The sequence below is a fragment of the Limulus polyphemus genome, unplaced genomic scaffold (assembly GCF_000517525.1).
Source record: "Limulus polyphemus unplaced genomic scaffold, Limulus_polyphemus-2.1.2 Scaffold1361, whole genome shotgun sequence".
Taxonomy (NCBI): Eukaryota; Metazoa; Arthropoda; class Merostomata; order Xiphosura; family Limulidae; genus Limulus; species Limulus polyphemus.
In genome coordinates, this window is record NW_013666971.1 from 263,124 (window position 1) to 278,790 (window position 15,667).

A 15,667-nucleotide genomic window follows, 5' to 3' on the forward strand; every position below is an offset into this window, starting at 1 on the left:
CCACCTCTCTGAGAAGTATGGAATTTTTATGTAAATTACTCATTAAAATATTGTTATTACTCTGGCAAAACATAATTTTATACCCTTCAATCTTATTTGGTTACAGGGCCATCAAATATAAAATCAGACACATCTTGCCATGACCACCTATCACATCCTCTTTCACAAATACTTCTCTGATGTTTCATATTACATTCATTATTTATAACCAACAGAAAACCAAGTTTTAACCTATGAAATGGTGTATTATATTACATTGTTTGCTGTACAAAGAATTGTCTATTTTGCTTCCAGTTCAAACTTTATTTTCATGGGAAACACATCAACGAGCTTATCTGAATTTTTAATGGCTCTTCTTGCATAGCTAGAAAGCAAGAGAAATTATCATAATTAAAGGATATTGTCTTCCTTTTATGTGTTATTATTCTGTGTTCTTAGGTGAATTATTTAATTAAATAAATAATTATTTAGTTTAGTAGTACCAGTATAAAAATAAGTAGGGTTAAGTTTCATTGACAGTCAACAGCAAAAAAAAGAAGGCTCAGCTAAGTATTATTTTTCTTGTTTTTTATGTGTATTCTCTCTTTATTATTATAAAAGTAACTAAAATTAGAAATTTATTAGATTATATTAGGTAAAATATAAAAAAGTAATAATAATAATATTTTTCACAAGTAGCTTGTGAGTTACATAATTTGATAGGATAATTTTGATTTACAACTTTCATGATGGGATTATTAGTTAGGCAGGGTTGAAAGGGCAGATAAAACAATAAAGTTAAAGTAGAAACAGATGTATACCATTACCATCCTTAAGCTGTTTAGGATAAACAGGTCTAGTTTCCTGTTACAAATTGAAGTCATTCAAGAAAGAAAAAAGGGTAATTTAGATTTATTTCCTTTTTTGGGCTTTTTTTTTATGGTGGTTGTGACGTCAGTCAAATTGACTGATCCTGAACAGAGTTAGAGTAGAGAAAATAACAGATAAATTATAAAGTTTTACTGAAAAAAGTTTGAATTTTATTTAGGTTTTAAAGATTATGCAAATGAAATTTGATAATTTTCAGACGAAGAAAAGTATTTTTAATCATAACATGAAAATCATTTTGCACTTGGACTAGTATAAAGAAATGCTATATATATTCATGGACAAATCTTCAGTAAAAATCTAGCTTTAAAAATTTCATGAAGATACCCAAAATATATTCAAAGATATTGTACGAAAACTGAAAAGTCAATTTGGGGTCAAGTTATAGGACAAATCAACTGAGCCTGTAGTGAGAGAGTTATTAAATAAATCAATAACTTTTATAAGAGATCTCTGGTTTACTACACTGTAGGTGGATACTGGAGCTTTGTGAACACAGTCTGTCATGTTTAGTGTAGTTTCTGTACTGAAAAACAGTAATAGTACCACAAAGATTACCTAATCATACTATAAAAGTGTTGTTTATTTGACACAATTTATTTTATTTCTATAAATATGTTAAATTAACATAAAATACAGTAAATTTCCATTTGGTTTTAAAATGGGGGGGGGGGTAGAGCAATATATAGTTTAAGAAATGTTTTTTTCACTAATGGTATATTAATGATTGTGATCTGGAAATGTTTGTGATCATTAGGATTTATTGTAGGTGACAGTATTCAACAGGACTTGTCGATTATTGAAATTTGGAGCTTTTTACCTGTTTTGTAAAAATATCACACTTTTAAAGGGAAATCATCTATTGGTTACATTTTTGAATGCACATTATATGCATGTGCATATCAATTCTGCAGCTTTATCTTTAGGCATCAGTGACTGCAGTAAATGTCTTTTTTATGAGGAGTTGTGGAAAATTTCTAGTTTTATAGTCATGAGAATTTGATCTAATAACAGAACTCAGCATTATATGATATGATAAAAAAGGACTTGATTAAACTTTAACTAAATTTTTGATCTAAAACTAAAATGCATTAAGGAAAGTTAAATATTGAAATGGTGTTTCCATTTAATTTTGTGCTCTATGAGCAATTTTGTTAAGGTTTGTAAAATGATCATGTAGGAGAAACGATTCTAACATGAGTTTCTAAATATAGAACTTCGTAAGCAACTAATTTTAATTAATGGTGGGAGACATTTCATTTGTTTCTGCTTCAGATATGGATCAACATGGTTTTGATCAAACAGGAGGGGGTTTTCTGAACTCTTCGGGGAATTTTGGATCACCTGCTGTTGGTTCTCCTAATGAAAAGAGAAAGGTGAGTATTTAATGTTTTGTGTAAAACACAATTTTAGGAATTAAATTAATATTATACATGCATTTAGGTAATAGCTCAGGGTGTATTGAAATTTTTTCAGACTTGATAACAGTATGCCCCCCCTCCCCAAACACACACACGCAGTGGCTCTTCATTAACACTGCAGGCTTATGATGCTAGAAATTGGGTTTTAATACTTATGGTGGGCAGAGCTCAGTTAGCTAATTGTGTAGCTTTGTGCTTAACAACAACCCCCCCACCTATAAAAGTAATTGTTTGGGACTTAGTTTTGTTAATGTGTCAAGCTTATTTTAATTTATTCATTCAGCCTCAAAATATCTGTTGTACAATTTATAATTCAAGTAGTTTTGAATAAAGAAAAATCACATTTCTTTTTGTGAGAGAACTTACCAAGATTTATTTGTGAAATCCTCGATATATTTTTAGGGTATATTTTAAGTTAGTTTCCATTTATTTTTAAGACAGTAACATGTCATTACTAAAAGATCTAACTTTAATGAGTTACTTCTTCAAATAAAAATTCATGTAGCTTTAAAGTATGCATCTTAAAACATAACAGATGTATTAGCTGCTAAAAGATGATGTCCCAAAACTACTATAACTGGTTAAATAGGTTAGAGAAAAAGCTGCTTGTAGTTTTTCAATAACAATCACACATGAACCATCTGAGAATTGTCTAAGTCTGTCTGCCAAAATAAATAAGTGTAATGAGATTGTATTAGCTGGAAAAATTGTTCTTTCTATTGGTTATAAACATGCCTAACAAATAAAGATGTGCTGTATAGATAAATTTGTTCAAAGTTATGATAAAATGGGAGAAGCTTCACTTATGGATGCAATAAATTTATTTATATCTTGTAAGTTCAAAAAGATAGGTTCATATTTTATATGCTGACCTTTCAGTATTTAGTTTGTGTTTCTAATTGGTTGGTCACTTTGAAACCCATAAAAGAAAATATGGAAAATCTAAACAGAACTGAAAGGGGAGGTTGTGTCATGTGACATAGAGCAGTGAAGATCGAGAATTTGTTTAAATATTTCCTTTAGAAATTAAATAATTAAAACTTAGTTTATGTAAAACTTTGAATTATAAACTACATTTCAATGCCAATTATTTTAACATGTGATAAATTTTTAATGTAACCCCGTAAAAAATGATGCACACTTTAGGCCTGAGCAGAGATCATATGGTTAACAGGCTTGCGTTAATGACAGTGACAGATAGCCTTAGTAGCTTTTCCATAAAGATGGGGCAACAAGTTTGGTGGCATTATTTTAATTAGTTGTATAGTTGGAATAATCAAAAATAGTAACACTATGAAAACATAATTTAGTTGTTGTTTTTGTGATAATCAATTTAATCGTAATAATCAGAACAACTAATTTAATTTACCTTTAGTTAATCAATTACTTTAAGTGACACTGACTGATGTAATCACTTCTCAGAGATAATAAATTACATCACCCAGTTCTTCATACAAAAAAGCTTATATCAATTCCCCAAATGGAAATTAATTTGGGGGGGGGGGTCAATATGTGGGTTCAAATTTTTTAATATTTGATTTTATTACTTTATTCAAAACAAATTCTAGTAAAGTTTATATCAAAACATAGTTCTAGATGTAAGCATTTCAATTATAGTTTTATTCTATAGATGATTGAAAGAGGAGATCTGACTAAATTTGTGTAAACAGTGTTATCTTGTGGGTTAATTTACTATGTCACCAAGGGCAATATTGTTACTATAGTGAACACTTAAAAACTTAATGTTTGTAAAATAATAAACATATGAATCATATACTGTATTTAACAACTGTCTTAAATAAAACTATTATTGGGGAGTTATCAAATATAAAATTAGTTGATTATTAAGTATTGTTGGCATCATGTACTTCATGATTTTGTGTAAAGGACTAATCTTCATGTTGATATTGATGTTTGCTGGTTTTTGTTTGTTTACAGGGTGAACGGCTACACAATGTAGTTCCAGTGACAGTAGCACAAGTTTTACAAGCATCAGATAAAGAAGAACACCTTAAAGTTGGAAGTATGGAATGCCATATTGTAAGTTATTAGTATATTATTTGTTTTGTCTTTTACTAGGCTTGAAAAATAGGTGATTGGAAATGGAAAAGTCAAATTTTATTTTTAATTTTTTTTCCCCACACACTTTATGAATCTGTGAATACCTCTGATTGTTCTTTGATTTGTCAACAGTGAAGTATGTTAATTAACACATTTAAGGAAGTCTTTATCTGTGTTTGTTTTATTTCAAAGTTTTTTTCAGTAACAAAATCACGGCAGTTTCAGGTACTTCGTTGTGAGTAGAAGCTTGTGAAGATAAAATAATAAACTAGAAGGAAAGAAAAAATTTTAATGATAGTTTATAGTAATCACAAACTTCAAGCTTAAGTAAATATATGAAATCTAAACATAACGTTTCAAATCAGGACATGTATATATTGGAGTCTTTCTGTTTAAAATTCTGTAAAACTTTAAGTTAAATGCCAATAAATTTTGTATGATACAAAAACAAAATTCTTAGTGAATTGCTTCATTCCATAATATTTCTGTTTAACTAATGTGTTCTATCTTTTTTACATAGTTGACTCTTGTGGGGCTGGTTCGCTCTGTTGATGAACAAACTACTCGAATAACATACCAACTGGATGATTTCACTGGCCCCCCACTTGAGGTGCAGATGTGGTTTGGTGAAAATGAAGTGAGTTTAACCAATATTTTGAAGTGTGGCATGTATAAATACAATATATATATAATAAAGTATTTATTAGTATTTTTAGTAGGTTTATTTAACTCTAGATTTCGAGTCCACTGCAGTGACTACATCATTGAAAGTTGGTTTCAAAACATGGAACATGCAAATATTTTCTGAATTTGTTAAAATTCATATCAGTTTGTAGTTATGAATTGAGGCTTTGAACTGTTAAATGGGATCCTCTTTGTGTGGTGACCATTGAGAACATACAAAAACAAACCCTAGCCTCAACCACCTTTTTTCCAAAATATTAGAAAATAACACTTTTTTTTTGTCCTTGTATTACTTTATTGTAGTATCAACTTGGCAGTATACAACATATGAACTCTTATCATTTCTCTACAGTGATAATAAAATGTAAACCCCTCAGTTGTGCACTGAAATGCACTCACTGTGGGTGCAATCATGATTGCTTATTTTTTGAAAGAAAGCTAGAAATACTATTAGCAATACTTTCAAGAAGGAAAGAAATGATTGAAACAACAACATAAATACAAAGTTTGTTGTGCAGAAGATGAGCCTGTACCACTACTACTGCTGACAGTTTTCCTTGTACTATCATAAGTATTGGTATTGATAACAAAGGGTGATACAATACATTGAGTGTTTTGGAGGGTATCCTATATCATTGCTCAAAGATCTTGCATCCAGCTGCTCCAGAAAAATATGTGATGTGTTACCTGAAAAAGCAATGATGTTGGGTGTGCCACAAAATGACAATAGAGTAACCATACCAAACTGCTGTATGTTTGAAATGTTAAAGTTTATGAAATTCATATAAAACTAAATGAAATGGTCCAGAGCTTTAAGGAATTTTTCTTGTCACAAGGGCCGTTATGAAGTTGCAGGCAGCTGAATCCATGAATTAGTTTGAAAAATGGTTGCACACCTCACATCACTTATTATAATAGGATACCTGTCTTGGTAAATAATGATTTTCTAGATTTATTAAATGTCCTGTTTCCATCATTTGAAACTATTGAAGTCAAATGAAGTTTGATGTGCATCAGAGTATAAAGCACCTCAGAGGTAATCAAGTTTTCTTCAGATTGACAATGAAATAATTAATAACACTGCCCAGTTATATGGGGTAATGAGTTTTGTTAGTGACAGACTTGTGAATGGCACAGTAAATATTTTAATGTAGATTCTTTGCAACATAATACCTTCCAGGCTGCAGTAAAATTTTGAACACTTTCAATGATCATTTGGAATCTAATGATGTTGTGTATGCATGGAATCACCGATGGACTTCACAAACCATGGAAGAATGATGAACAAGAATATGCACTCCTTAGCTAACAAATCTGTTTTCAGTGTAGTTGGTGATATAGCTTTGTATGACCCAGATGACAAAGGAACCAAGGCTCTGCTGAATGATTGTTGGGACTCAAGTTTTAACTCACAAACCAGCAATGGATGATTCTAGCCTTACATAATGAACTGAAATATATAACAGACATAGTAATAATTGTGGTGGCTCTCAAATAAAGTTTGAAGCAGAATATTTTTGAGAAGAAAAGCTACTGAAAGCTCATGAAAAGAGGGATATGCTGGTATGGAGCTATGGGATGGAAATGTAGGTGAAGCAGTTGAGAATAATGTGTACTTTGACAACATTCTAGTTGAAAGCATCAAATAAGACATGGAGACTGTTTTGTCTCTACCAAGTGCATATCAGTAAGTGATATCTGTAGTGATTTTGTAGTGTGATGATGCGAAATGCTACATGAGCAAAGATTTGAGTGTTTTTGGATTTGTTTTTCATATATTAGTTGTGTTAAGTGTGTGATTCATTCACACAGAAAATGAAGATGGAAAATTCTTATGGGTTAGTAATCTTACAAAATCATTATCAATGGATTATCATCTGGATATGAGAGGGCAACTGTGCACTGATGGCATCACCTATTGATGACTACAAAAAGGTTGATGATGATAATGATGGTGATGGCATTGAAGAGGATGGGAATGATATGTTTGATGTGGATGATCATGTTGACCAAAATAAGTATGCAAGAGTATAGGTACCTTGTCTGGAGTTTAGTCCTTTTCAAGTGTATGGCCATGGATGCAGAGGCAATGAAAGACAGCCCTTGTTGTCCAAGTCTCAACAGTTGAGGATGATACTAAAGAAACTTGATTTCTTGGTCTAAACAGATTGCTTTGCACATGAAAATCTCTTGTGTTTTGGTTGTTGAAGATGATAAGGAAGATGATCCACACCTTTATACTGGTTTTGAAGATTATGTTATGCTGGGGACTTTTCTGATGAGATTGGCAGGACAACCACAACAGAAGAAAATATTTGGGAAAAAGTACGTAGCAAACTACTTTGTTGAAATAGTACAAATGTTTGAATGTTGTGCTCAAAATAAATCATCTGCAGCCACTGCATAAAATACTTTGATAAAGTATTATGTCTGTTTAATTTCTGTAGTCTATATTGGTGTATAAAAGACATTTTACACTAGAAATAAACAATCTTTCGAAACCAAGTTTGTTATTTTTCTCTAATAAGACACTCAACATTTCAATTTACAGCTTCTTCAGGAGCATTTCACTAAAACTCAAACTGTAACTGAATCGTACAAAGATTGAAATAGTTTAAATAATAAATTCCAAATCAAATTTATAGCATCCATTTGACATATTAAGTAGTAAAGCTTATTGTTGAAACTTAACTGCTACCTGTAGTAAACAAAAGCTTATCCAAATTACAGATTAAATTACAAAAGATAAGATGAAAAAAGAATTATAAATATGGGTGCCATCCTTTGTCCCTATTCATCTGTGGTCATAGGTGTTTGATGAGAAGAGCTTCTTTAAATTTTCTGTCAGTGTACTTGGTGGTTTTGGTAAGAATTTTTACAGAAAGTGGTAGTTTCGTGTCAGGTATTATTAGTTCACGATTGGTTAAACAATTATCTGCAACTGTTGTTTATAAAGAGAGTCAATATGCTCACTTATCCTTGTGTGTAGGGTTCTTTTGTTTTCACCAGTGTATATGTGATAGCAAAGGTATTATCTCTCGATGTATAGAAGACATGGCAAGAAATTTCCTAAATGATCAATTTGCAGAAGAGAGGCAGGGATATAAATAGAATTAAACAACAAAAAGAAGTAGCTAAAATGCTTTCTACACTTGTACTAAATGGGTTTATTTTGCAATGTTTTGGCCTTAGGCTCACTTCAGGCATTTAATGCAAGTGGCCAAGAATGCTGTTTAGTATCAGATTTTGACATCAGTGTCTTTCCGAGTCTAATATTCCATCCTGGTGTTACTGAGAAGGTTGGTGTACCACAACAGACCATAGAAGTTTGTCATTTATGCTTCCTATTATAGTAGCTTCTTGCAGACAGGAGCTCTGAAATTACATTTAAAGCTAGTTTTATAATGTATTAGTGATGTTGTTCCTCTATGTTCCACAAAGAAAGTGATCATCTGTGGAAAAATGTTTGCTGGGAAATATTTTGTCTCAGATGAAACCAAAACCAATTTTGACATTTGTGATCCTGATCTCAAAGACTAAAGCTGCATATCTAGTATTTTCCAATCAAGCAACTTTGATTTTTCTTACCCAAAATAAATGGGTAACTTAATTCAAATGTTAACATCCAGAGGCTTTAATCTTGCCAGCAATTTATATTTTTTAAAACAATACAATCATCAAATTTGATTGATGAACATCCTGTCCCTGTTCCCACAGTTAAAAAAATGAACAGTAAGTTTGATTGGTTCTTACATATCTTGGTTATGAATCTCAGTTTTAACTTCTACATATTTCACATAGATGTGTTTTCAAAACATAATTCAGACTTTGTATCTTTCTTCCTACAAAGATAAAATTTCTATACTGCTGAGATAACTAATTGTCCTTTGTGTTCAAGAGGCTTCATTGGCTCCACCACTAGGTGTCATGGACAAATAATTATTGAATTATTAATATTAACTTTTGAACAAAGCAAGTTACCTACATAGAGTAGAATTTAATATCAATTTTTAATAACGAGGATAGTAAATAAAGTGTAATATTTTTGCATTCTTACATTAAAAAATTAGAATGCAATGTGTCATTTTATAATAGCTCACAAGTCCTTACATGCATATTTTGACTTTCTTTTCTCAACTTCTACTGAACCAAGACTATGTACTTAGAAGTTTCTTCCAATCCAGACATTATTTCCCTGGTTGTAAATCTTGTATGGGGTAGCAGTGTGACATTGTGTCATCCCTGTTTGTTTTGTTCTCACACTTAAATACTTAATCTAATTCCATTAACATTTGGTACACACTTTCTACATATTATGTAGTTTGTGCTTGGAAAAAAAGTACAAAAAATCATTTAGTTTAATATTTGTATAATATTTTGGTATTGAATTTTCCAAATTTGTTTCAAAATGTTGTTTTTGAAATATACTTCCTTTCTTCTCAGTTTGTTATATTTTCATTGTGTATTTTCATGTAAATGTATACAATAACTATAGCATACTCATTTTCTAGTTTGTTCATACAATTTCTATACAAAGAAAACTAACCATTAAAAAATAAGAAAGAAAACTGGATACTTTTAAATATTATTTATCAGAAAGTTCCATTTTATATAACTAATTAGCCTAACTTGTTTTATTTTCATTAGTTATTTATTTTTGCCCAGTAGAAACACAATTTGCACTGATATCCTAGACTCATACTGATATAGACAAAATATTTTAAACTATGTTTTTGGTCAAGCTCAATTTCTTTTTGATTATTATAGTTTGTTTTCAATAACTAAAGAGTTCTTGTACATGTTGTTTAAGTAATAAGAAATACACTAATACACACAAATACAAGCTTTTTTTATTTTGATAATTTGTCTTCACAGAACTACTAGCTTACTGTACTAACTTACCCCAAAATATCCTTACATTGTCATCTCATGAATGTTCTTGTAGTTTTACAGTGAATTTACTATAACAAATATTATTATGAATGAAAAGAAACTATAAAAAAAAAGTCGCAAGTTTGTGGCTTGTACCTATGTTTTCTAAACTTCATATTAAAATTCTTTGTTTTTTAGCATGAAAACTTCTGCTAATCACTTTCTTAGAATGTTATTACTTCACATTGACAAAGAAAGATAAGAATTTTTTTTTATCCAATCATTTTTTAGCCATTGGTTCTATCTTCGATGGAGGCTAAGATTTATTGGTTACTGTAGTATCATAAAAGCCTCTCGACAAGGCTCTTGAAATAGCCATTAAGAGAAAAGGAAAGTCGCATAAGAATCCCAAATGGATGTGAATTTTAAGGAAATGCCAGAGTATAGGTAAACATAAACCTGTGCTTTGGGATGGGAAAAAAAAATTAAGAAAATGTGTAAGAGATTTGTTTACAGGTGATATCCATTGTATCTAAATAGAGGTCAAAGTTCAAATATTTTTAAAATTTTCTTTGAAAATTGCACTAACTGCCAAAATATCAATTCTTGGGTATTTTCCTTAAAAGAATGTTGAATAGTTAATTACTCTTTTGTAATGCCTTCGAATGTTGGATAGCAGTCCACCAGCTGTGGTAAGGTTAATGTGCAGTAGTTCCTCCTGTATTGACTTAACTGAAATAAAAAGAAAAAAAAATATTTTAAATGTTATGAATGTTAAGTATTGGCAAAATATATTTTTCTTCCAGTAGGGATGTGTACTAAATGTCCAACTGTGATGCAAGATTTGAATTTGTTAGTAGGTTTCATTAATCATTTTTTTTTAGTTTGCAAAATATTTGTTGTAAATTTATTTCATTTTATTCCTAATAGTATTATGTAAACTTCTTTGCTTGGTCAAAATTGCAGCTACCTAACTTAGAATGTACATTAATGACAGTTTTTTTTCATTGGTTGTCTGTTATAGGATAGTAGTCATTACTAAAAATTAACCTACCTGATTGACCTTGGTGTAAGGCAGTAGGGAAATCTTTGTTTCTCAGAGTTAAGTCTATTGATATACATTGCTGAGTTTTAATTTTGAGTCAAACGTATTAAAAGAACCTACTTTTAGCTTAAGGAGGAACCTTTTGGAATATTAATATTTAGAGAAACTATTATTTGTTTTGGAGGAATTCAGTGACAAGAGATCTTCTATCATGGAAAACACATATCTTCGTGTGTATGGTGGACTCCGGACTTTCAAAGGGAAAAGATTGCTTAATGCCTTCAAAGTTACTCCAGTAACCAATCTTAATGAAGTTACAATGCACATTCTAGAAGTTGTTCACACTTCAATGGCAATTGCTGTTATGGACAGTCAGGTAAAACATCTCAGAGGTTTATAGTGGTTTATTTGTTTAATACTTGTGTAACTAATGTTACAACTTTTGTATCTGATTGGAATTTCTTTAATGCAATGCTGGTCGAAGATGTTTGAATATATTTAAGGGAAATCACTTTTTTTTTTCTCCATAAAAACAAATTACTCTGGAGGCAAGGGTTAAAAAGGTCAACCTTATTTTTGGTAGGAACTAGAGTACAACTCTCAATCTTCAAATCCTATTACATTTTTAAGTAATTGGTCAATTCACTTATTTCTTCAGTTTTAACTTTATAATTTCAGCAGAAGACATTTATTACCACATCCCTCTGGAGCCAAGGGATGTCTTTACACTACAATTTGTTGAATATTAAAAGTAAGTTCAATCTGGAAACTCCCAAAGAGGTTGGTTTTGGATATACCTTTTTGAGAAAACTTGAAGAGAAGTTTTCATTTGTTAATTCATAAATTTTTAAGAGAAATACAGCATTCTCAAGTCTCTATACTAGCTAGTACTAAGGTCTACCTGCTGGGAGTAAATTCAGTATATATATTAACAAATCCACATCTTCAGCATCATTAATTAAGCAACTGCCAACCTTTTATGCTTCTGCTATCACCTTTTTTATGTTTAGCTTTCAATTGAGATACAAACGATTTCACCTGCGATTTGGTAGGAAAGGTCAAAGCATTACGATAGTCAGCAGTAGGATGAGCAGACAGGAACACCTTGAAAGCAGCTACAAGTATAATATTAGCATTTTATGTGTTCAAAGGAAAACAAAGTTTGATAATAAACAAGATTACGACACTTATGATATACAACATTGTTTATTGACAAAAAGGGGACATAGATAAACGTTTCAGAATTCTATCAGATTCCATCTTCAGTATCTAAAGCAAAATAAAATAAATTTACATAAGTCTTTGGACATTGTCAAAGTATAATTGCTAAATATAACGATAATTAAACAAGTAAAACACAAAACAGTAATCATGGAGAGAAACTACAGCAAGAAAACTCAAAAACAAAAAGTAAAATCAGTAATATGAACATGTTAAAAAATGTATAATTTAAATGAAGACTGCATGTTGTTCAGTGTTGGAGAGTGCTGTTTGATGTGGAGGGTTTCTTTAATCAATAATTCCAGGTCAGTATTAGACTTGCAGAGGATAGAGAAATTTGATAGTATAGGTTGATGCCCTGTTTCTTCACTATGTTGGCGTATAGAAGAAACACAGGGGTTACTCAATTTTTTTTGTGTTTTGATGGAACTTCCCATATGTTCATAGGCTCTGACTTTTAAATGACGTTTGGTTTTGCCAATATAGGAGGCCTTACAGTCTTTACACATGTAAAGATAGACAAGCCAGGAACAATAAGGAATGGGGAGGAGATCTTTAGTAGGGAAAAACTATTTTATGCCCCAGTGCTAAAAGAGTGCAGGAAATGACTTCTTTTTAGCCAATAAAAATGTCCAAAAAATGTCATTTCAAATTAAGAAAAACTGGATTGGGTAGTTGTTTTTTCAACAAAAATGTCCCCCACTGGCTTGTGAGAGGCCTGTTAAAAAGTATTGTTTTAACAAAAACTATTTATTGTCAGTGGGTAAAATTAAATGTGTCATTATCATGAAATCTATTATAGAACAAAGTATTCACTTGGTTAGCTGAAAGGGTAGTTGTCCATTTAAACTTGAGTGAAGAGGCCTAAACATTGCAATAAAGAAACTTTAATGAGAAATTCTAGTAATATCAGTTAAATCACTTTGAGTTTAAAACAGAATTCCTTTTAATAACATTTGGTCTCTTTTTTTTTTCATGAACGTATGTTTAGAAATAGTGATTCAATTAATTTTACTTTTGAAACCAATTTAAATCCTAAATTTATATTCAGATACCACAGATTCATCTCATATTATTTTTTCTTCATAATGTGTGCTTCAAACATGCCAAAGATTTGAATGAAAAAAAATTTAAAGCCAAAATTTATTGAATAGAAAAAGAGAAATATAGTTTCAGCTACATAACTTGTTTTTCCCAGTCTTGATCACTAACTGTATCCTTTATTGGGTTACTTTTTGATTAATTCTTTTCAGATAATTGCATTTGAGGATTTGAGTATACACTATTTGAGTTGAATGCAAGAGATGTAATTTTTATTCTGTAATTTATTCTTGGGGCATTCTAGAATGCCCAAGCAATGTCAACTACAGGGTTTATTGCTGAGCCACCAGGCAACACACAGATGGGCATGAACATAAGTGGAGGAGCAATGCTTGCAGATGTTGGAAGCATGTTTGGATTGGATAGAAACCAGCAACTGGTAGGGTTCTTAATCACATTTTTAATTGTCCCACCATCATCAATTGTTGTTCACTTGTTGTGCAAGTAATGCACATTTTATATTCTTCAAACATACAAATATTTGTGTATGTCTAAGAAGCACCAACTATAATTACTTGTAGTATTTTTTTGCTATGAGCTTGAATTTTCACTTGAGTGACATACTAGCATCAGTGAGTGTAAATATAAAGAACAGTAGTACTTCAAGTTTAATATAAATTAGAAACAGCATATGTTTGTTGGTGGGAGTACAGTTGAAATGCTTGTGAGCTTTTAGTCCAAACTATGTAGAGAAATATGTTTTTGGCTTCATAATTGGAAGCACAATATATAAAATGATGTTCTGAAGTCTTTGTGGTAATTTAATAAATACAGTAAAAATTATGATAGTAAATGCTATTTATTATTCATTTTCCTATGGATTCCCCCACCTTCAAGTGCTTATTTTATATACACACACACACACACACACAACACACACACACACACACACACACACACACATATGTAAATACATACAGACTTGAGGGAAAGTCTGATAAGTGGATGTAATTGTGTCCAGTACATTATTTTATTTTGGTAAGTTCACAAAGCAGAGCATGTAGAGCTTAGAGTAATAACCTGATTCATGTTTCTACATGTTTTCCAAAGATCTTTCTTTTTTTACATGAATGAATGTTGTTCTGCAAGACAAAAGATGAAAACGTTGGATAAAAGAATAAACTTACACATCTAAATAAAAAAAATTAGTTTATTTTGTGCGACATTTTGAGCAGATTCAACTGATCATTCACAAAACTTTTATGTATAGTGGAGAATTAAGTTCCCAGTTCGTATGATTCTTTCTTATATTTCTGTTGTGTATTGTTTGCGTGGATTGATGGATCCTGTTTAAAAGGACAGCTCATTTCCTGGTGATCAAATATTAAAATCAAGAGTTCTAGTTACTGCTGATTTTTTTCACTGAAAATTGTGTTTGGAGAATTTTTGAACCCATATTCTTATTATAATGATAAATTGGCAAACAACAATTTATCAGTGTAATGAAGACAGACCGATGTTCTGTAGTATCCCCTCCTCCAGAACAAACCACTTCATTATACTTATAAATCATTTTGTCAATTCGTTATTATATCAGCATAGTATGCTTCTATACTCAAGTACTATATACTTATACTATTAAGAGGTGAAATTTATGTTTACAACATAGAGTTGTAACTAATACTTTTTATTGACAAAAATTGAAACTGACAGGTTTTTAGAGCTATCAGTGCAGCTACTAGTGAGGAGGGTATTAGTTTTCAGCATCTCTGTGAGAGCTTGAAATCATTGACTCCATCTGTGATTCGGTAAGTAAAGAAAATGTATGTTTGTTTCTTTTTGTAATACAAAACGGTTCTTTGTGGTATGTGTATATATGGTAAAAATGAACTTCAGCTACTGATGTAGTTATATTTTTTTTAAGAGTAAACTTAACAAAAATACTATGGGTATTGAATGTAACACTATACTCTTAAGTATTTATCATAACATTATTCCTTTTTCATGACTGTAGTATTAACTGCTTCAATAAATTAACAGTTTTGCCTTTAGTAAAGTAAAAAAAAATAATAATAATTGATAACTATATATACACCTGGAAAAAAGTTAAGCACCCCCAAATATTTTTCAGGATTGTGTATTGAAAATAAGGTTTAATTTTCATGATGTTGAGCAATGTTCATAATTTCAAACATAATTAAAAGGATGTGAGTGTTCAGGTGTGACATTTAAATCAGGCGCATTTTTTTCCCCACGTGCAACTTGCTCCCTTCTTCACGTCCAATATGCACTATTTTCTCGTGCATCAAATCCGTATTTAAGTCCCGAATTTCTGAATGCAAAATCATTTTAAGTAAGAATGGCAAGAAGACGGATATCAGAGGCGCAGATAAGGTTTATAATTGTCAATGTTTCCGCTGGTATGTCCTACAAGGCGATAGGTAGACAGCTTGGC

At 30.9% G+C, this 15,667-nt stretch overlaps 1 protein-coding gene across 2 annotated transcripts in view; it reads left to right on the forward strand.

Moving 5' to 3' along the window:
* LOC106463257 (replication protein A 32 kDa subunit-like) overlaps positions 1-15,667 on the forward strand; it is a 41,117-nt gene that overhangs the window by 21,323 nt on the left and 4,127 nt on the right. For both annotated transcript variants that reach the window (XM_013923269.2, XM_013923267.2), the window contains exons 3-8: positions 2,143-2,243; positions 4,227-4,328; positions 4,870-4,986; positions 11,135-11,326; positions 13,517-13,651; positions 14,926-15,020. In XM_013923269.2, coding sequence (XP_013778723.1) covers positions 2,143-2,243; positions 4,227-4,328; positions 4,870-4,986; positions 11,135-11,326; positions 13,517-13,651; positions 14,926-15,020 — 742 coding nt within the window. The remainder of the gene's footprint in view (positions 1-2,142; positions 2,244-4,226; positions 4,329-4,869; positions 4,987-11,134; positions 11,327-13,516; positions 13,652-14,925; positions 15,021-15,667) is intronic.